The sequence below is a fragment of the Schistocerca gregaria genome, chromosome 2 (genome assembly GCF_023897955.1).
Source record: "Schistocerca gregaria isolate iqSchGreg1 chromosome 2, iqSchGreg1.2, whole genome shotgun sequence".
Lineage (NCBI taxonomy): Eukaryota > Metazoa > Arthropoda > Insecta > Orthoptera > Acrididae > Schistocerca > Schistocerca gregaria.
Genome location: NC_064921.1, coordinates 758,528,456 through 758,551,753, shown reverse-complemented (window position 1 = coordinate 758,551,753; position 23,298 = coordinate 758,528,456). Strand labels below are relative to the sequence as shown.

The window sequence follows — 23,298 nt, the reverse complement described above, 5'->3', positions numbered from 1 at the left end:
AATATGAAGCACTGGAATGAATGGGAACAAACTAACAGTCTTCGCATAGTATTTCAACATCCCCACCTTTCACCTCCTTGAGACAATGTAGTAATGACTGCCAGTGACAGATCACTATTGGACCAATTATACTAAAATCTATGTTCACTTATCTTGAATTCTGTTTACGGCGATTTTTCTTGGTTGTTTCAGACCTGTTCTAGACTTGTTCTTCAAAGGAGTATATGGCCTTTTTCTTCTCCATTGAAGCAGATACTTTATCCTGAATGACCTCTCTGATGGTCTGATACTAAGTCTCACAAAACAAGATGAAAAACTAGTCATGTAATTGGATCTTTCTGATACTTGAGAGATATTACAAAGCATATAGTTTGTGTGCACTAGTCTACATGCTGTTACATGTGAATGAATGTTATGTCATCTCTATTCTCCTAATCGATATTGCCTGTATAGTTCCACCTGAATATGGATAAGGTAGGTGGAAGATCAAAACCTGCTGCCAATACTGTGATCAAATATGTACTGCTTCTTATTATTGAAGGAGCAGAAAACAAATGTAGACATTGCCACACCTGCACAAGAATTTGATTGAAGATCATCATGATAAGACATTGCTATGTTTGTTGGAGACACAAATTTTGAACACATATCTAGCACAAGATTTTACTCACACTTGCTTAAAAATACTATAAATGCATTTACTATTTTCAAACATTTTCTGCTGGAGGGTATGTGTAATTTTAGTGTCAATTTTCAACTACAGTGTTGCCACATGAGAGTTCGGACCATTTCTGAACATATTATATTAGAGAGTGATGACATAAATATTGAAATTTCCTTGAGTATGGAATTACATTTTCATTCATCTTAATATAACACAAGGCAGAGGAGGATTTTGAAGGGCAGAAGTTTCAGAAGTGATCGAACCAGGTACTCTTGTTTCAACAAAACCGTTAGTGACCAAACTGTCCACTTTTCTCTGCCATAATCTTCATGAGCTTATTACTGTTATTATTGCCGCATGTCTCATAACGATTAGGGCGTAATTTCATACATTGCTGCCCCCATTTGCATTTCAGCTTCATCTTTTTGAATCTGGAGGGGGGGGGGGGGGCATTTATGACCAAATAAGAATGATAGAGAGCTGAATGAATAATAAGACACAGGTTGCGGTCTCTGGTGTTATGCATTTGATTGTATTGTAGTATTTTGTAAGACTACAAATACCCCATTTAGAGAAATTGTGAAATAACTAAAAAAAACTCACACAATGAGGATACCTTCATTGGGAGATATTGTTCATTTGTCTTGTTTTGAAACTATCTTTTCAGGTTTGTAAACATTAAAGGTTATGGTGCTGGTGATGGTTAGTGTTTAACGTCCCGTCGACAATGAGGTCATTAGAGACGGAGCGCAAGCTTGGGTTAGGGAAGGATTGGGAAGGAAATCGGCCGTGCCCTTTCAAAGGAACCATCCCGGCATTTGCCTGAAACGTTTTATGAAAATCACGGAAAACCTAAATCAGGATGGCTGGAGACGGGATTGAACCGTCGTCCTCCCGAATGTTAAGCGTTATGTTGTTGTTCTTCTTCTTCACATATTACAAGTTTAATCAGTCAGCACATTTGTCCAAAATTAGCCATATTGGAAAACAGGCCATAGACAAATTTGAAGTAGGCTGGTTCATAGGGGACTGGGCTGACACACTTATTAGGACACGGGACTTCTGTCAGGAGGAATGGGGTCCAGGTGTAAGTTTCCCATAATTTTCTTAGATTGACCCAGTCATTTGCCTAAACACACGCACTTAGATCGACCCAGTCATTTGTCTGATCATGTATGGGTCCCACACTATGTCCATATGAAGTTATCTGACTTTTAATGTGCGATTTTTCTGAGTTGTATGTAAAAATCATGAAGTTTATAATATAATGTAATTGTATAGATAAAAAATCTACTCACCAAGTGGCAGCAGGACAACACACAAAAAGAGGTTTTACATATGCAAGTTTTTGGAGCCAATGGCTCCTTCTTCTGGTAGAAGGGTTGAAGGGAATGGAAGAGGGGTGAAGGAAATGGACTGGAGAGGTTTCGAAAAAGGGGTAGAGTTTGGTAACGTCACCCAGGAGCCCAGGTCGGGGAGACTTACCAGATGGGATGAGAAAGAAAGAGAAGTTTATAATATACATGTTCAGTAATGAGTGGTTTCAAAATCTTTTCAAATGTTTACTTTAACAGTCTCAATTGCAAATTTTCACAATTGACTACTAGTTATGATCAATTAATGATCATCTTCAGATCTATAAACATATGTAAACCTGAATACGTATCTGAAACAAAGATTCTAAGAGCTACCAAGCGGGAAAGTGCCGGCAGACAGGCACAATGAACAAAACACACAAACACACACACAGAATTACTAGCTTTCGCAACCGATGGTTGCTTCTTCAGGAAGGAGAGGGAAAGACGAAAGGATGTGGGTTTTAAGGGAGAGGGTAAGGAGTCATTACAATCCCGGGAGTGGAAAGACTTCCCTTAGGGGAAAAAAAAAGACAGGTGTACACTCGCGCGCGCGCACACACACACACACACACACACACACACACACACACACACACACACACACACAGCGCTTGTGTCTGTGTATGTCTTAGAATCTGTGTGTGTGTGTGTGTGTGTGTGTGTGTGTGTGTGTGTGTGTGTGTGTGTTTTGTTCATTGTGCCTGTCTGCCAGCACTTTCCCGCTTGGTAAGTCTTAGAATCTCTGTTTTTAATATAATTTTCCCATGTGGAAGTTTCTTTTTATTTTATTTACATCATCATTAATTTGAATAAGTATCTGAATAGGTAACATAGACTGAAAATATTTTAAAAGTTTTAAAATTATATCTGATTAATCCCAGGTTGTCAAAAGTCAAATTTCTTTGTAAAAGAACTTACTCAAAAGCTGCAAAGACAGAGGAATAGCTGTAGACAAGATTTGTAACCGCACAGTTTTAAATTTTTAAAATATTTTCAGTCTGTGTTATCTGCTCAAAGGATTACTCATTAATGTCCGTTTTTCTTGTAGCTCTAGAGATAATCTTTAATTGATCAAACTAAACTAAACTCTTAACTAAAACTGTTAATATAAATGTTATGTTGTGACATCTTTCAGAGACATATTTATGCATATTATTGATATGTTGTTTGATATTGAGGATGTTCATTACATCCATCATAATCTTTTTCCCTTTTACAATGATCTCTGTCTCTATGTGCAAATTGTGTTTGTGTCTTGTGTCACATTTATGGATACTGTAGCTTGTTTCAAAAAGATTTCTGTTGCTTATTATGGTTGGTTTGTGGGGGCTGAAGGGACCAGACTACAAAGGCCATCGGTCTCTTGTTACTTATTATGAATAACATCATATGAATGTAAGTATCCCAGCTTGAGAAGAGGCTCCTACATGATATGCAGTCACCAACTCCTACATCTACACCTTCGTGACTATTCTGGAACTGACACTTAAATGGCTGGTAGTGTGTTCAGCAACATCTTTAGACTATTTCACTACCATTCCACTTGTGAACAGCATATAAGACAAACACTTAAATCTTTCTGTGCCATCTCCTATTTGTCTTATTTTACTATGATGATTTCTTCCAACATAGAGTAGTCAACAAAATATTTTCACATTGAGAGGAGAAAGTTGGTGACTTAAATTTCATGAGGATATCATCGCAATGAAAAATGCCTTTGTTTTAACAATTGCCACCCCCAACTCACATATCATTTCCATGACACTCTCTCTCCTTTTTGTGATAATATGAAGTGAGCTACCCCTCTTTGGAGATTTTTGATCTCTGCCATCAGTCCTATCTGGTAAGGATCCCATACCATGCAGCAAGTACTCCAGAAGACAGACAGATGAGCATAATGTAGGCAGTCTCTTTAGCAGACCTGCTGCATCTGCCAAATGTATTTTGGTTCACCTTCCCCACAATATTATCTGTGTGATAATTCCAATTTAAGTTGAGATATCTTGTCAAAATCATTTTACCATTGTTTTTGATCTTCTTGGGGAAAATAGGATATCACTTCTGTTTTACTTGATGATTTTCTGTCAGTTACAATGAACTGTTACCTCTCTGAAAGGAAATCAGAAATCCAGTCACACAACTGAGATGATACTCTATATAAGTTGCTTCTGAGCAGCAATGACAAAAGGCTTCTGGAAATCTAGAAATTTGGAATCAATTTGAGATCCTCTGTCGATAACAGTCATTACTTTGTGCAAATAAAGAGGTGGTTGTGCTTCAGAAGAACAATATTTTGTGAATCCATACTGATTGTGTGTCAATGAACCACTTTCTTCATTGTAATCCGTGATTTTCGAACACAACATATCTTCCAAAATTCTACTGCTACTTGACATCAGTGATACAGGGTCTGTAATTTGAGGCGATTACTCCTGTTTCCTTTCTTGGTTATTGGGATGGCCCGTGCAACTTTCCAGTCTTTAGGTACAGATCCTCTGATGTGTGAACAATCTTACGTAATTGCTAAATATAGAGCTGTTATGTCAGCGTACTTTGAAAGGAACCTAATTGGCGCACAATCTGGACCAAAAGACTTGCCTTTATTAAGTGATTTCAGCTGCTTCAGTTCACCAAGGATATGTACTTCTTACTCATGTTGCAGGTATTCTTGATTCAAATTTTGGAATATTTACTGTGTCTTCTTTCATGATGGAATTTCGGAAAATTGTGTTAGTAACCCTGCTTTAGCAGCAGTGTCATCAATAACATTACCATAGCAATCACACAATTAAAGTATTGACTATCTTGCCCCTGGTGCAGTTTATGTATGACCAGAATCTCTTTGGATTTTCTACGAGGTTTTGAGACAGAATTCTATTTTTGAAATTAGTAAAAATATCAGTGTTAAATTTCGAGCTTCTGTAGAACATTGCTAATCTTGGAGATTTTGCTTTCTTTCAAATTTGGCATGGTTTTTTGGGTACTTCTGCAACAGTGCTCTGACCTGTTTTGTGTACCAAGGGGGTAAGTTCTGTCTCTTATTAGTTTGATTTGTATAAATCTGTCAATTGCTGTTGATACTATTTCTTTGAATTTAAGTCACACCTTGTCTGTGTTTATATAGATAGTTTGAAAGGAGTGAAGCCTGTCTTTTAGGAAGGCAATAAGTTAATTTTTATGTGCTTTAATTTTTGGTGGACTTGGATGTTATGGTATTTTGCCTCATTATGATGATCTTGCAGTCACTAATCCCTGTATCTGTCATGATGCTCCCTTTTTGCTCAGGATAAGAGCTCAAGTATATTTTTACAACCTTTTACACTCTGAATGGGCTCCTGAACTAAATGTTTGAAATAATTTTCATTTAGTACGATTTGGGACAATTATTTTTGTTTACCAGCAAATGTGCTTTTCCCAACATATTGAGGGTAGATCGAAGTCACCACTATCTATAATTATAGTGGGGTGCCTGTTTGAAACAAGACTTAGCTTCTCTTTGGACTGTTCAGCAACTGTATCATCTGAGTCAAGGAGTCGGTAAAAGCAATCAATTATTAATTTATTCCAGTTGTCAAGTATGACTTTTACCCACACTAACTCACATTCAACTTCTCTACGAGACAAACTCCTGCTAACAACAACAAACAAGCCACCACCAACTGTATTTAATCTGTCCTTTCAGAACATTGTTAAGTCTTTCGTTAAAATTTTGGCAAAACTTATCCCTGGCTTCAGTCAGCTTCTAGTACATATAACAATTTGGGCTTCAGTGCTTTCTTCAAGGGCGTGGAGCTCTGGTTCTTTCCCAACACAACTACAACAGCTTAAAACTATAACACCAATTTTTACTAGATGTATTAATATCCTTTGTTTGGCATGAACCCTTTGAGAATGAAGTCCTTTTTGTAATTTTCCAAGAAACTTTGACTTAAATCACGAAGTCCACTCCATACAGCCTGCACTATCTGTCTGCCTGCCTTCTGTGTGAAATGGACCCCTGCCTATTAACTGGAACCTGAAGCACCACAATCCTACCACAAAAGTTGAGGAATCTGCAACATACACAATCACGGAACCGTTTAAGTTTCTGCTTCAGACCTTCCACTTGACTCTTACTAAAGGACAGCAATTGATCCTATCGATGATCTACAGATAGTGAGCTCTACCTTCATCTTGCAAGCAAGACTGGCAGTCTCTCCTACTTTGGAGAGCTGTCTGAAACCAGAGAGAATCTCTTCCAATCCCAAGCAACACATATCATTATAACGAACGTGAGCCACCACTTGCAGTTGGCTGCACCCTGTGCTTTTCATGGCATCTGGAAGCACCCTCTCCACATCTGGGATGACTCACCGCCCCCCTGCCCCCTCCAGAATGCTTGTAGACTGCACACTGGTCTTCTTCCTCTCCTTGGTAGCAATATCCCTAAGGAGCCGCATTTGTGCTTGACATTGGAGCTCTGAGCTACTAGTAACCTCACTATCTGTGAATGATCATATCTTGCAGGCTGAGAAGCTTCCTGGGAAATGGGGCAACCGATTGCATATGGCTCAGGATCTTTAGCAGACACAGACAGCACCTGAAAGCTGTTTGTCAGGTGAACTGTGGAGGCCTTTCAATTATCCCCTCCCCTGCCTCCCCACTGCTCTGCCTTGGGGCAGTTGTTGAGTGACTGTTGTTCAATATTTTCTGTTATGAAAAATCTTATCGATTTAGACATGTGCTACGACAATTTTATTTAAAGCTTTCTCAGTTTCTCCATATTACCTGTTCAATTACTGTTGTGTGTGAGGCTGAGGAAGTGACAATTTTGATTTGTTGAAAAAGCTATAATAGGCTAATCATCGGATAAACAGTATACTACATTGTTGAAAGCAGGATCACTGATTACATTCAATGTATGTATGTGCACTGATGATGACAGATCAGTCTGTCTTGGATTATAAATACAGACACATTCACATCAGATAACAACATGACAGTCTGAAAATTATTGTTGTTATTTTTTTACACTGCTGTCAATATTTAATACTTTCCAAGTGATTTCCTTGCGTTAGAATTTTCGCAAGCGTATATATTTTCTGCAATGGTGTCAAGTTACTTTTTATTAAGATTTAGTTGTATAACTGGTAATATTTAAATAATTACTAATGCACAACAAGTGAAGATAACTTTAGTCTACCTTAGCTTACTCAGCTGTTAATTCAGTAAATGTTTCAGAAGCTTGGCAAACAATTTTGACATTGTTGCTCCTCAATCAAATACTCATTTGAATATTGCTTTGATTCTCTCATCATTACCTAGCATTTGTATCTTGCCACAATATGGACAATTGTTATAATATTACAATCTGCTCTTTTTGTTTCAGATTGTTGAAGGTAGTCCTCCTGTGGCACTCTGAGCAGTATTCATAATTACTTTTGAGGGGAGTGAGAAATCTTGGATTATTGCTTCAAAAAGTCATTGTCTGAGTGATATAAGGGTATAGTCATGACAGTAGAAGCTGAATGGAAAGCACAGAATGTGGGGAAATGTTTGCTCCATTGGCCCCTGACACACAGCACCTGGAGACAGTGAGGGCACTGCATCAGACAGTTGTTGCCTTACGTGTGGCCCTCGATAAGTCACGTACAGAATTGGAAGCACTGCGACTTAAAGTGCGATCGAGTGCTGTTTACACAGACACAATTGAAAAACTCTCACTGGAAAACCACATTTTGCGGCAGCGAATTTTGGATGTAAAAAATGTTCCAGAAACCGTGGGTAATGTATTACACCCACGTGAGGAGCAGTCTGCAGTAGAGCAAGCTACTGAACACATGGAGTCTTCCACAAACAAAAAACTGAAAGAAAGTTCAGAATTGATTGTTGAAGGAAAGGATCTACCAGGTAAAACAGGAAGCTCCGTTGAAGCTGTGCAGGATAATATAGAGGCAAGAATAACTACTTCATCTGTGCCAGTAAAAGGTGCTGAAGCTACTACACAAGCTGCACATAATCTCCAAACTATTTCTCCAGCTATAAAAAATGCAAATCAAATTACAGAGAATACTGAGAATAGTGTTGCTTATAAAGGCAATAGAGATGCTGTTAAACTGGATTCAGATGAGACGAAGACACACAAAGGTGAACAAGTGCAAGTCATCAAGTCACTGTCAGAGAGCAGTGGAGACAAATCAGCATGCAGTGAGCAGGAGCAGGTATCCCCACAGGGTGGCAAGAACGCCGGCGAGTCTGACAACGAGTCTGAAGAGGTGGATGACATCGAACTCATATTTACGACAGAGGAAACAAAAGAGTTGGGCATGCTGCAGGAAGACCTCGTATCAATAACTGAAGCAGAGAATTGGCAGCCGGGCAGTGTCTTGGTGAAATTTTCTGATGCTGACCATTTTGATGAACTACCTGAAGAGGCACAAGAGACAGATGGTGAGGACAGGGGATCAATAGAAGATGCTAAAGATGCGTCAAAAGAATCTAACCTGACGAAAGTATGGACACAATCTGTACTAGTGGAAACAGACATATCAAAGTGTGGAGTTGTTGATGAAATTGAGCAACAGGGACGTGTGTCCAGAAGAAACACTCTACCAAATCCCCTTATCCACCAGCCAATAGTGCGTGACCCACTGCCCGGTAGCCGAGGCCATGGCACAGTTTTGTTTTCTGCCAGTCCAAGAAGCGCCACTGTAAAATTTTCACCAGTGGTGAGTAAAACAAGTGGTTCTGAATGCAAACAGTCTCCAGTGAGACCCATTCTTTCAGAAAAGAATGCCATAAAAAGAGAGTCTGAAGCACAAACTGATATCACTGCATTACCATCTCACTGGAAATCTGAAAGCTACTTAGCACATAAGGTGGCGCACAACTTTACAACCTTACCATCAAAATTCACACTCCCAGTGCAACAACTGCCAAACAAGTATTCCCTACGACTCTCTGAAAAAACTCGAGAGGCACGCAGAACGTTACTGTCTGACATCAACTTCACAAGTATGGTACCAGAGCTTTCACGCAGTGCAGATCATCTTTGCCAGGATGAAGTTGAAGGAGGTTGCACTGGAGTGGTTGGTCCTGCTCTCTGTAGGAATTACCCTCATGCTCATGCATATATGAAGAATGTGAATGGAGGACATGATGGGCACACAGGATCTAGTCTGATATCTCCAGGCTATTCTCATTTTCGTGATTATGGGAAGGATGCTTGGTCTCCATCCTGTGATTGTTCACAGAGTGGCCCAATAAGCTATGGTAGTTCTCAAAACAGGCTCGGATGGGACAGTGTACCAGGGAGTACTCGTTATCGTGGGTCACTGACATCCATAACCCATCAGTCATCATACGAATATCCTGAATCCAAAAGGAGATACTCGTGGAGACCTTCTCCAGATTCCTATCACAAAGCAGGTGTGCCGCAGAAGCCGACATGGGGTTCTGTTCCCTCATCACCAACACGTTGCCGGTGGGGTCACGTTACTCCATTTGCACCTTCCTATGCTACTCCACAGTCTGAAGCAGACTTGTATACTCCATCATATTGGTCTGCAAAACAGCCCCAAGCAAGATTGTCAAAAGCAAGAACGAGAAACAGAGTTACTTTCTTTGGTAAGAAAAATGTAAAATATTTGTGTAGTATCAAAATATCTTTTTTCAAAACTAGTTACTTTTACAATATTTTGTGTCTGTTATAAAAGGCATCCATTTCTTTCAATCCCTTTTATAGATTATTTTATAGACTATTTTATAGACTATTATATTCACCCTGGAAAATCAAATGCTAGAAGAAATGAGTTGCTTTCACGTTTGATAAAAGTCATTTGTGTTTGTGTCTCTTTGAAATGAGTAAGCATTGAAAAACTGGCCATGGGAGTAGAGCCTTTTACAGTCCAGTATTGCTATATGTATTCAGTTAGTATCAAGGTATCCGTGCAGGTTTGTGAACTAATATCAATTCAGGATTGTGCATTACTTTTATGCTATATGAAAACGTGTCATTCTAAATGTCCTAAAATGGTTAAGTCCTATATGTGCTAGTGTCATACAGTTACAAAGAATTTATAGTTAATACCTTGCTTCTCCTTTGGCTTTTGGAATTTAATGCAACAATGTGTGTTTTTAATGCAAAGATGAACTTCCAAGGCCAATTAGAGCTGTGTGCCAGGCAGGGACAGAAGCCCACATCTTTGTCGTTAATGTACAGTGGTCTAGCACCTGTACTATCCAAGCTCATTAGACCTACTAAAAGTTTTAATTGCCTTTATTCTAGTCTATTTTTCCAAGCTCCTGGGAGGCTTTCTTTGACACCTTTCTGTACTAGCACATCTTATAGAAGGGATGTTTTGGATAATGAGTTAGCCACAGCCTGTGCTCCACATTTCAGAAAACAAGTTTCACTCTAAGAATTTAAATGAAATTAGTTTTCTGTCAATTAAAATTTGTATCAAACTGGAACACTAGTGCAGATTCAGGCTGTGAGCTTGTTGTGGGATGACTGTTTTTGTCAAAACACTGCAAACATCGAGGAAATATTTTGAGTTTGAGTCCCAATTTGCCACACACTTTTGAATTAGCCATGAATGTTCAGTTTACATGGACATTCTATTGAAAATTCAAAGTTTCTTTCTAGAATAGAGCAATATTTTGAACTGCTGGTGCAAAATTATTAAAAAACGAGCACAAATTTTTTTTAGAATTAGATGCCTTTTATATTTTATTTGTTGAAATTTTCATTAAAGGCATACAGTAAAGTTCCAATCACACTAATTACAGTCATATTACATCTTAATGGCTACAGATGCTCCATTGCACCATCGAGGACACCCTGGCCAGTCACTGCCTGATCTACGGGCAGACATGGAACTGGAGAGTGGGGACTCGACGGATTCTCTTATTGATGAAGCAGAAGAATATTTGAGGCGATCAATTGACTCAATGTTGACTGGTACAGACTGGAGTAGGACTGTAAAGCGCAGGCAGGTCCGACGTGTATCAGAGCCCGATCCAATAAGAGGTATGTCAACATTAATAAGGTGTATATAATATGTGTGCATGCCTGTGTGTGTTGTGGATGGGGGGATTCTTTAATTTAGATGTCTTAAAAACATTATTTAACACTTTTTTTCATCATCGGGTTAAGTCCAAATGTTTGTTATAGTAATGTCTAAAAATCTGAAGTAAATAAGTAAAGTAATTATTCAGATTTTTGGCAAAAATTTTTCCTGTTATATCTCTTAAAAAAATGTAACTATTTATATTAAAAATAAAGATTCCAAGACTTACCAAGCGGGAAAGCGCCGGCAGACAGGCACATGAACAAAACACACACACACACACACACAGAATTACAAGCTTTCGCAACTGGCAGTTGCTTCGTCAGGAAGGAAGGAAGGAGAGGGAAAAATGAAAGGGTGTGGGTTTTAAGGGAGAGGGTAAGGAGTCATTCCAATCCCGGGAGCGGAAAGACTTCCCTTAGGGGAAAAAAAAGGACAGGTATACACTCGCACACACACACACACATGTCCAATGGCCAGCTGCACACATCCGTCCACATCAAACCCACCAACAAGCAACAGTACCTCCATTATGACAGCTGCCACCCATTCCATATCAAACGGTCCCTTCCCTACAGCCTAGGCCTTCGTGGCAAACGAATCTGCTCCAGTCCTGAATCCCTCGACCATTACACCAACAACCTGAAAACAGCTTTCGCATCCCGCAACTACCCTCCCAACCTGGTACAGAAGCAGATAACCAGAGCCACTTCCTCATCCCCTCAAACCCAGAACCTCTCACAGAAGAACCCCAAAAGTGCCCCACTTGTAACAGAATACTTCCCAGGACTGGATCAGACCTTGAATGTGGCTCTCCAGCAGGGATACGACTTCCTAAAATCCTGCCCCGAAATGAGATCCATCCTTCATGAAATCCTCCCCACTCCACCAAGAGTGTCTTTCCGCCGTCCACCTAACCTTCGTAACCTCTTGGTTCATCCCTATGAAATCCCCAAACCACCCCCCCTACCCTCTGGCTCCTACCCTTGCAACCGCCCCCGGTGTAAAACCTGTCCTATGCACCCTCCCACCACCACCTACTCCAGTCCTGTAACCCGGAAGGTGTACACAATCAAAGGGAGAGCCACATGTGAAAGCACCCACGTGATTTACCAACTGACCTGCCTGCACTGTGATGCTTTCTATGTGGGAATGACCAGCAACAAACTGTCCATTCGCATGAATGGACACAGGCAGACAGTGTTTGTTGGTAATGAGGATCACCCTGTGGCTAAACATGCCTTGATGCACGGCCAGCACATCTTGGCACAGTGTTACACCGTCCGAGTTATCTGGATACTTCCCACCAACACCAACCTATCCGAACTCCGGAGATGGGAACTCGCCCTTCAGTATATCCTCTCTTCTCGATATCCGCCAGGCCTCAACCTCCGCTAATTTCAAGTTGCCGCCGCTCATACCTCACCTGTCTTTCAACAACTTCTTTGCCTCTGTACTTCCGCCTCGACTGAAATCTCTGCCCTTAACTCTTTGCCTTTAAATATGTCTGCTTGTGTCTGTGTATGTGCGGATGGATATGTGTGTGTGTGTGTGCGAGTGTATACCTGTCCTTTTTTTTCCCCTAAGGGAAGTCTTTCCGCTCCCGGGATTGGAATGACTCCTTACCCTCTCCCTTAAAACCCACACCCTTTCATTTTTCCCTCTCCTTCCTTCCTTCCTGACGAAGCAACTGCCAGTTGCGAAAGCTTGTAATTCTGTGTGTGTGTGTGTGTGTTTTGTTCATGTGCCTGTCTGCCGGCGCTTTCCCGCTTGGTAAGTCTTGGAATCTTTATTTTTAATATATTTTTCCCATGTGGAAGTTTCTTTCTGTTTTATTTACAATGTAACTATTTATTTAGAGGAAACACTCTTCTAGTAAATCTGTTTGTCCTTTGATTTATCGTGATCTGTTACTGATTTTTAGTGAAGTCAGTTTTTATGTTTAGCTTCCAAAAAAATACAAAAGAGATATAATAAGCAAAATAATGAATTTCGAAGGTTGCCAATTATGTATTGTATCTTGTTTTACCAAGTGCCAGGCTCCCTACAAATTACTGTAAATGCAATAGCGTAGTATTACTCAGCTCTGAAATTATTACTATCACAGAAAATAGACAAGTTTTAATAAAATTATTTCACTGGATTCCTTCAATTAACCTCGCTGAATATTTTAACGTAATTTCTTCCGCTCCGGCTATCCGACATTGTGCTATGAAAAAATATTTTTAAATGCACCGCGTAATTGCGGCTAATTGTTTACAGTCAGAGATCACAGTTACTCGCTCCGCAGCAGCTGGAAACATGCTAAATAATTTTCATTAAATATTCTTTTCATAAGACAAATGTGATGTAGGTTCTTGAAATAACACACGGAGATCACTTTATACTAATATATTCTTACTAGGACACAGTTTACACCATTAAATATTTGCAATTACAACAGAAACAAATGCTAGCGCAGCACAATAGCTTGCGTACCTTATTCCAGCTAACACCAGAATGAACAGAACAAAACAGACTAGACAGAAGAATGAGCATTGCATTGTATTTTATACTCTTACAAAGATAATCACATTATAATCTCGTACAATAAAAATAATGTCTTTTCTGCATTTATCTATCTATATTGTATATTTTTACAGTTAGTGTTATTACCTTTCGCAGATAAATCGATGTTTGCAGTTCATTTTGGGTCACATACAGTCATTTTTATTTATGTTTCACCTCGAAAAGAGTGAATATTGCAAAATGGACACTACATTCCCCTTTGTATATTATACCCTTACATAATTAAAAAATATGTACATAAAAACATATGCCTGTTTGCATGCAACTTTGTGTCAAATTTTCAAAGTAAACATTGTAGACCTTTCAGAGATTTAATATTTAAAAAAACAAAGATGAGATTTTTGATAACAATATATATTATATTAATATACTACATGGCACTCCTGTAGGTATATAGAAACATGCCCGTATTTGAGTGCAAAATTGTGTCAAAATTTGAAAGCAATTGGTGAAGAACTTCCGGAAATTTAAAAAGTTGAATAAAAAAAAAATTACATTTTTGTTTACTTGTATCTTGACATGTATCAGAGTGTGATTACATTTTCTACTACATAGCTTTGTAAACAACAGTACTATAAATAATGAAATCTCCAAATGTTGCTGTGAAGGAGAATCGGGCTTGATCCAGAAATACTTTTCATAATTTGATAGAGAGAGATCCATCCTAGTTAATATATATATTGTTGCAGTGGACTTATGCATTAGAGGAATGCAAGGCCACAGCACACATTTGTCTTACAGAGATAACTGCCACCTAAAACTGTGTAGATGCACTTGTACTGCATGGTGTGCTATTAACATACCATGAAACTACAGTGTTATAGAAGAATCTTTTTTGTAAAATGTATTTTTTGTATTAGTTGTAAACATATCTAGACTCAAAAGCACTGTAACTAATAATATGAGTTGTCATTCTAGCAGTGGCATGGCACCAGTAAGATGGCACGAAGCTGAACTAGTGCTTCAGCTGGATCAATTTAAATAAGTAATTAGTCACTAGATGTTAATGCACTAGCTGTCATAACAGTGTCTAATTAGATAATGCATTTCTTATGCTGTCTGTTCTCCCAGATGTTATCAAGATGCTCTAATACTTCAGTTCCTGATCACCACAGTCATTTTCAGATGACACTTGTGACAGGTAACTTAATTTTTGTGTACAGTGCTTCTCTGTGGGACGTATTTATTCAGCACATGGTCAGTAAAGCAGTGGAGAGAAGTGATAAAAGCTGTTACAATCCAGTAAAGTGAACTCAGTTCAGCGTGGCAACAGGAACTATGTAAATGTTTTCGGTAGGGGACTGGGCATCTATTGCTGCTGCTGCTGATGGTGCCACCAGACTGCTTATGCAGGCAATTATTGAAAGACACAGTGTCATCATTGCATATTCAATTACACATAAGTGTTGATCATTTTGTTATTCTGAAGTAGGTACAGACAAAAAGCCACTCTCTAATTTTCATTGCACCCTTCCCTCTCTTTTGAAGGAAATCTTGACAAGTTGTGTCTTCTAACTGTAAGGCAAGGTGTACATTGCAGCACTCATTCACATTTACCGTCTAGTAAGGTCATCCGGAGATCAGTATCAGTTGCAAAGCGATTTAGAAAAGATTGCTGTATGGTGTGGCAGGTGGCAGTAGATGCTAAATAACGAAAAGTGTTAGGTGATCCACATGAGTTCCAAAAGAAACATGTTGGAATTCGATTACTCGATAAATAGTACAATTCTCAAGGCTGTCAATTCAACTAAGTACCTGGGTGTTAAAATTACGAACAACTTCAGTTGGAAAGACCACATAGATAATATTGTGGGGAAGGCGAGCCAAAGGTTGCGTTTCATTGGCAGGACACTTAGAAGATGCAACAAGTCCACTAAAGAGACAGCTTACACCACACTCATTCGTCCTCTGTTAGAATATTGCTGCATGGTGTGGGATCCTTACTAGGTGGGATTGACGGAGGACATTGAAAGAGTGCAAAAAAGGGTAGCTCGTTTTGTTTTATCGAGTAATAGGGGAGAGAGTGTGGCAGATAATATATGCAAGTTGGGATGGAAGTCATTAAAGCAAAGACGTTTTTCGTCGCGTCGAGATCTATTTACGAAATTTCAGTCACCATTTTTCTCTTCCGAATGCGAAAATATTTTGTTTAGCCCAACCTACATAGGTAGGAATGATAATCAAAATAAAATAAGAGAAATCAGAGCTCGAACAGAAAGGTTTAGGTGTTTGTTTTTCCCGCGCGCTGTTCGGTAGTGGAATGGTAGAGAGATAGTATGATTGTGGTTCGATGAACCCTCTGCCAAGCACTTAAATGTGAATTGCAGAGTAGTCATGTAGATGTAGATGTAGATCATTCTCCACCATCAATGTCACACTGTGTTGTCTGGCCTCCACAGTATCAGTGCAATTCCAGGCAGTCATTTTTGAACTGCAGTGATCAATACTTTATTTTCCTTTAAAGTGTTCTGTGTGTTTTGTTTTCTTCAGAAAAGTCTATTTCATTAATAAGATAGTGTTAAACAACAGCAATAATGCCACTCTGAGTAGGTTCGACTCATCTTCACTGCCAATTCAGATGGATTTGCTGAGCAAATGGTCCAGTGCTTAAGACACTGAAACTGGACTTACACTTGGGGAGGACCAAGGTTCAGTTCCTTGTCTAGCCATCCTGATTAATGATTTATGTGGGTTTCTCAAAATTTATGAAGGGAAACATCTAGACGGATCATTTCAAAAGGACACAGCCAATTTTCTTCTCCACCCCCCCCCCCCCCCCTCTCAAACCAATCTTTGTATTCTATGTTTAATGACCTAGTCACTGGAGGGATATTAAACCCTAATATTCCTTCTTTTTACTGAGCAGGTATCCTTAACTGTGGTAGTGTTTATTAACTTTGTCATGTGGTACTGTTACTTCCATCTCTGTCACAATTCTGCTTTGTGGTACTCATAAAGTAAAGGTGAATGAATAATTGAACATCAAACAAGCAATGATTTGCAACAGATTACTGTTCTAGACTTGAATGTGCTCAGTCCTATCTCATCTGACATAATGATACCCACCTAGCAAGATGTATTGTGGATGTGTGGCCAGTGGCCCCATCCAGCTCAGCTCGCTGTAAAAGTGCCAGTAATTCCTGAGTGGAAGAGATTAATGCAGCCTACTAGCAACAAAATTAATGCTACAATTTATTAATTCACTATAGTGTACAAGGATTTACAACAGGCTGTCAATTATAGCCAGCATCTTCTACATTTACCAACCCAATCCCTTTCCCACTGCCGTTAACGTAAGTCACAGACAACATTGCACTTACAAATGAAACACTTCTCAAACGTCATTGGTACAAATGTATTTTATATAAAAACTCACTTAATAACTGCAAATAAGTACTCACTTAATGAACCAAAAATAACTCCATATATATAAATATGAGCACAGTGAAGTTACTTTGTCTACTCACATAAGAGAAATTGGTGGGAACTGCTGGAGAGGTATACTCTGTCTGTAAATGAAAAGTGAGCATCACTCATGATGGGGAAAGCGGCATTTCCCAAACAGAATACTACAGCTGCCATTCCCAATGACTAATGATCCATTTCCCATCTAGCACCGCGTGTAGATTTACATAAGTTCTCTCTGTACATTCTTCTTTGCATTACTATTATTAGTAACTAATATCTGTATTCTGTGTGATGTTAATGGGGTTTATGGGAAGTAAACTCACCATGGGTGTGTCTGCACATTGCATTGCTGCTGGTTTATAAGGCATACTGCAAAAGGCTTGTTATAATCATGGAACCACATTTAGCTGCTGGTTGTGACATTTTGGGCTAGAGAGAGTGGGGACTCTTAGCAGATGCACAAAGGAGGAAAATGTTTGCCCACATTTCAGTGACCTGCCTTCCTTCATTCTTCTACTCACCCGACGCAACCCCATCACATCCCCAGACCAAAATTTATCCTTTAATGTGGATCTGCAGCACATAGATATAGTACACACATTTTATATAGTGCCCAACAAGAAAGTGAAGTACCCAGAAACCATGGTTAAATGTTAATGTAACATCATACATGTAGACACGATTGGTAAGTATGTAAATAATTGGTAGGTATGTAAATGATAGAGGTATGTAAATGATTCAGACGAACTCTCAAGGAGTACCTGATAGAGAATTATTTTTATACAGTTGATGAATATGTGAAAGAAAAGTATATAATCACTAAATTTGTAAGTATAATGTATAATTTGTAAGTATAATGTATAATTTGTAAGTATAATGTATAATGAATTTTATTTTGAGTTCTATCATAGGCATATGACAATTATTTATTGGTATTTCTGTATTTCCTTTGGAATATTTAGTTTATCCTCAACATGTGAAACAAAAAAGTTCTGTTAACTGAATGTACTGTTGTATAGCTGGTATCTTATTTACATTGTATCTTTTATTTATGTAAGATATATTTCAACTGTGTACAATCTGACACATTCCATATCATAAATATATTACTCATCCTTAACATGTGAAACACAATTTTCTGTTAATTGTGCTGTTGTTTAGCTGATTTTTATGTACATTGTATCTTTTTATTGTATTTATACAAGCTATATTTGAACTATGTAGAATCTGACATGTTCCATATCCTTGTGATTCATTCACTACCAGGATCTGTGGAACATGAAATGAAATAAATAAATAAATAAAAGTAAACAGGCAACACCTATATAAGACAACAAGTAGTTGTTAGAACAGATACTGCTGCTACAATGGCAGGTTATCAAGATTTAAGTGAGTTTGAACATGGTGATATAGTTGGCATATGAGCGAAGGGACACAGCATCTCCGAGGTAGTGATGAAGTCAGGATTTTCGTGTATGACAATTTCATGAGTGTACCATGAATATCAAGAATCTGGTAAAATATCAAATCTCTGATATCACTGCAGCCAGAAAAAAATACTGCAAGAACAGGACCAGTGACAACTGAAGAGAATCGTTCATTGTGACATAAGTGCAACCCTTCCACTGCAGATTTCAATGCTGGGCCATCAAGAAGTGCCAGTGTCCAAACCATTCAACGAAACATCAATGATATGGGCTTTTGGAGCCCAAGGCCCATTCATGTACCCTTGATGACTACACGACACGAAGCTTTACACCTCGTCTGGGCCCGTCAACACCGACATTGGACTGTTGATGACTGGAAACATGTTGCCTGGTCGGACGAATCTCATTTCAAATTGTATCGAGCGGATGGACATGCACGGGTATGGAGACAATCTCATGAATCCATGGACCCTGCATATCAGCAGGGGACTGTTCAAGCTGGTGGAGGCTCTGTAATGGTGTGAGGCGTGGGCAGTTGGGGTGATACGAGACCCTTGATACGTCTAGATACGACTCTGACAGGTGACACGTATGTAAGCATCCTATCTGATCACCTGAACCTGCATCTATTCGTCACCATTGTGCATTCCAACGGACTTGGGCAATTCCAATAGGACACTGCGACTTCCCACCCGCCCAGAATTGCTACAGAGTGGCTCCAGGAACACTCTTCTGAGTTTAAAGGCTTCCACTGACCACCAAACTCCCCAGACATGAGCATATCTGGGATGCCTTGTAATGTGCTGTTGAGAAGAGATCTCCACCCCCTCATACTCTTATGGATTTATGGACAGCACTGCAGGATTCATGGTGTCAGTTCCCTCCAACACTACTTCAGACATTAGTCAAGTCCATACCATGTCATGTTGCGGCACTTCTGCGTGCTTGCGAGGGCCCTACCCGATATTAGGCAGGTGTACCAGTTTCTTTGGCTCTTCAGTGTATTTTCAGGTTCTGAATTCCACTTACTCATCAGTATCACTTAAAGAAGTTTGTAGTTATGTAAGTCCATGACAATTAACGATCTTTTTTTTTTTTTTTTTGGGTGGTGATAATGAAGCAATCAGGTGATCGCGTTGCCAAAATTACTTGTGTTCTGTTGGGATGGTGCATGGGTTCTGGGACATAACGAAAGGAATGAGAGAACACAAGCTTTGAGAATTTGATATAATGTACATGGGTGATTCAAATGAAAACCTTAAAAGGTCCATAATATTTTGAAAAGTTGTGTATTGGAGTTGGTAGGTGGCAGTAATGTTCCTTGAAGTTCAGAAAGTGACTGACAAGTGGCACAGTAATGCTGTAATGCAGCAGAAGGCATCAGCATCCACAACAAGATGGCTGCCTGGCTGTCAATATGCACCGCAATGAGTAGTGATCTGTAATGTTTTCTGTGTAGTGGAAGCATCAAATCAATCGGCATTCATCACAGAATGACACTGCAATATGGTGATTATGTTTGTCATTGCAGCAAGTGTATGTGTGGTGTAGGAAGTTTGAAAGCAGTGCAACTTCTGTGAAAGATTTCCCAAGACCAGGTCAGACTCACTGTGTACATTGTGTTAGTGGAGGATCTTGTAAAGCAGAACAGAGGTGTTCCTCTGAACAAAACAGCCACAATTTTGAAGAATTGTATTGGTTCAGCGCAGAATATTGTTTACAATGTACTGCACTTCAAGAAGGTGTCTACAAGATGGCTGCCATGTCAGTTGACAGTCAAATTGAAAGAGCATTGTGTTGGTGCCTGTGAAGAGCTTTTGCATCATTTTCACCCCAAAAGTGATACATTTCTTGGAAAAATTGTTACAGCCGATGCGACTTGGGTCCACTGTCACCAACCAGAAACGAAAGGTCAGACAAGGAATGGCACCAGATCTCACTGACAAAACCAAAAATCTTCTGTACTCAACCATCTGCTGGAAAAGTCATGCTCTGTCTCTTCTGAAATGCAAATTGAGTAATTTTGGAGCATTACGTGGATAGGGGAGTGACGGTATCAGTGCTTCTTATACAGACATTCTCAAAAATCAACTTTGCCCTGTAATCAGGAGTAAAGGACAAGGACTTCGGATTTCAGAGTGTTGCTATGGGGTGACAACACTGAAGCACATACAGCCCACAAGACAGTTGAGGCTCTTCAGGAAATTAAATTTGAGTGTCTGGTACATACTCCTAATTCACCAGACCTTGCTCTTAATGGCTTTCATTTGAAGGTTTTCATTTGAGTCAGCCTCGTACTTAACTTGAATACAGGGACTCCTTGATGAATTCCATATACAGTACAAGTCCTTGACAAAGCCAGGGTAAGTCAAATACTTCATCTGTCAACAACGAAAACATAAATGTAAATCTTGAGGCCAATCCTAAAATATTACTTTCACAAAAAAAGTTGCAGCTACACCGTGTTGGTGCTAGACTGATCTAGGCTGGAGCTACACAACAGCTCAGCAAGAACTCATTTACCACTCCATAATAATTGGGCAGTATTGCAGTCGGGCAGTCATTTCATACTCATGACACAGGGGACTTAGCACTCGTGCCGCAAGTGGTTGGCAGGTGCTTGTCGCTGCCACTGCCAGTTAACTGCAGAACTTCCGCCAACCCCTTAACTTGAACAATTGCCCCCTGCATGGTATTGATATGCTATGATACTACGCATAAAGTACACATACCCCCTCCCCCTTGGTGACGCGCATTATGGAAAATGCGTTGATATTGCTACAGTTAAGATGTGGTACATTGGGAAGTATCCTCTGCCATGCACTTCACAATATTTTTCAGAGCATAGAAGTGGATATACATATGTGCGTGTAGATCTCGGACAGGAAATTGAAAATGCCCAGATGTTCAAAAATAAAGTAAAAGAATACCTGCTACTCTTAAATTTTTTCAGAATAATTGGATTTGGGGAAATATATTTCACATAAATAATGTTACAGATCTTGACTTGGACAATATATAGACAGCTGATAGTGGTCTGAGTTAAGTTACATAAATGCTTTGTTTGAAGTATTGGATAGAAAAAGTATAACAGTACAAAAGTTGGAGCTGTGATTTTTTAAAAAATAGATGTGCTTTTTACCTAATATACACAGTAAAAATAGATTAAATGTACCAGATGTCTCTCCTAACAGTGGTTAGGTGTATTGTAATATATGTTTCAGCAGATAGTTGCAATGTAATATTTGCAACATTTTGCTGGAATCAGCCCAAAAAATACTGCTCATCAACAGTGCTTCTGAATGGCAGTAGCAGTCGGCAGGGGCGAGGGTAGCAAAAGTTGCTGCTGGAATACTGGTTATTCTCTGTTTTTTCGGTCCCTGTTAATAAATATTGATAGTATGAATACCACAGTAGACTAATCTGAGACAGCTCTATCGAATGAGATGTAAAATCTCACTTTAAAAATCATTTCGTTTGTCTGGGAAACAAACCAACACTTTCTGTTGACAATGGCCATCACATGAAAGATGTAATGAGCAGTATTTGTTTGGACTGACTCCATTTAAATATTGCAAAAACAGAAATTGTGAATATCTGTCAAAATACCACAAGAACTGCACCTGGACACTCTTAGGAGAAACACCCTTTATAAAATAATTTAAAAGCACTTCCCATAATTATCAGTGTCAGTAGATTAACACTGGTCATAATTTGTTCTTAGTAAACATACCTTACTGAAATAGCCTCTAGTGGCTGCTTGTGTGCGTTGATGTGTAATTTAATTTTTTGCACATCCTGGGAAGTTCGCCATTTAGGGTGAGCTGTAAGGAACACGATGTTTAACTCTCTCTCTCTCTCTCTCTCTCTCTCTCTCTCTCTCTATCTATCTATCTATCTATCTATCTATCTATCTATCTCTCGACACTCATTGTGTTACTTATATGCAAATGACTTCCATGTTTGCAGAGTTCAGACCACCAAAATCAGCTCATCCTTTCCTTCCAAAAATTCCCCGTGATCTGAAGCTGGATTACTTTGTGAAAGTGATTACAAATGAAGGGCGAGTGATGGTCGGAAGGGTGCGGTATGTTGGCTCAGTGCCCACAAAGGATGAACCATATGTTGGAGTAGAATTGCCTCAGGATGCTGGAAATTCAGATGGATCATTTGAAGGACGTCGGTTCTTTGATAGGTGAGATTTATTTTGCTTAATTTTCTTGTTTCATTCATCATATGTAAATTATGGCAAATGTTTTTTATGTGGGGAAACTAGCAACCAGGCATGGCTTTGCTTGGGAAGCATGAAGTATCAATGGCCAGACAACTTCACTGGCTTAGTGTATTTTGTTTCTGGGCCACGAGTAAAATTTAAAAGAGCAGCATTAATTTAGTGAATACCACCACTTTCATATAACTTACATGATGCAAAAAGCAGTGCACACTGAGGCAGTTATCCAGAGGCATGAATGTTGTCTGCTCTATACAGAATTGGTGTTTGGAGAGACAAGTCACATTGTGATGTAAGTAATATGTTTACAACCAATGTAAATACTGTATGTGAATCGTGTGTGTGTGTGTGTGTGCGCGTGTGTGTGTGTATGAATCCATACAAATTGGAGGCTGAGGTGGCACAAATAAAAGAAAAAATAAGAAAAACATACGTGATTGACATGATTCGCTCCATGTTTCATCACTCTTCTTGTGTAGACTAGTATGCATTGTGATTCATTGTTAAGATTCATTGCCATAATTCTTTGTTGTGTGCTCTTTGTGGCAGACTTCTTTGCCATGCCAGCAGATAATTGTGTCCACATCTAGAT

At 39.2% G+C, this 23,298-nt stretch overlaps 1 protein-coding gene across 1 annotated transcript in view; it reads left to right on the top strand.

The window, feature by feature from the left end:
- The window catches only part of LOC126334962 (uncharacterized), a 65,192-nt gene that overhangs the window by 5,581 nt on the left and 36,313 nt on the right, over positions 1 to 23,298 (top strand). Inside the window, exons 2-4 of the mRNA XM_049997733.1 lie at positions 7,391 to 9,627; positions 10,817 to 11,032; positions 22,445 to 22,670. Coding sequence (XP_049853690.1) covers positions 7,530 to 9,627; positions 10,817 to 11,032; positions 22,445 to 22,670 — 2,540 coding nt within the window. The 5' untranslated portion in view covers positions 7,391 to 7,529. The remainder of the gene's footprint in view (positions 1 to 7,390; positions 9,628 to 10,816; positions 11,033 to 22,444; positions 22,671 to 23,298) is intronic.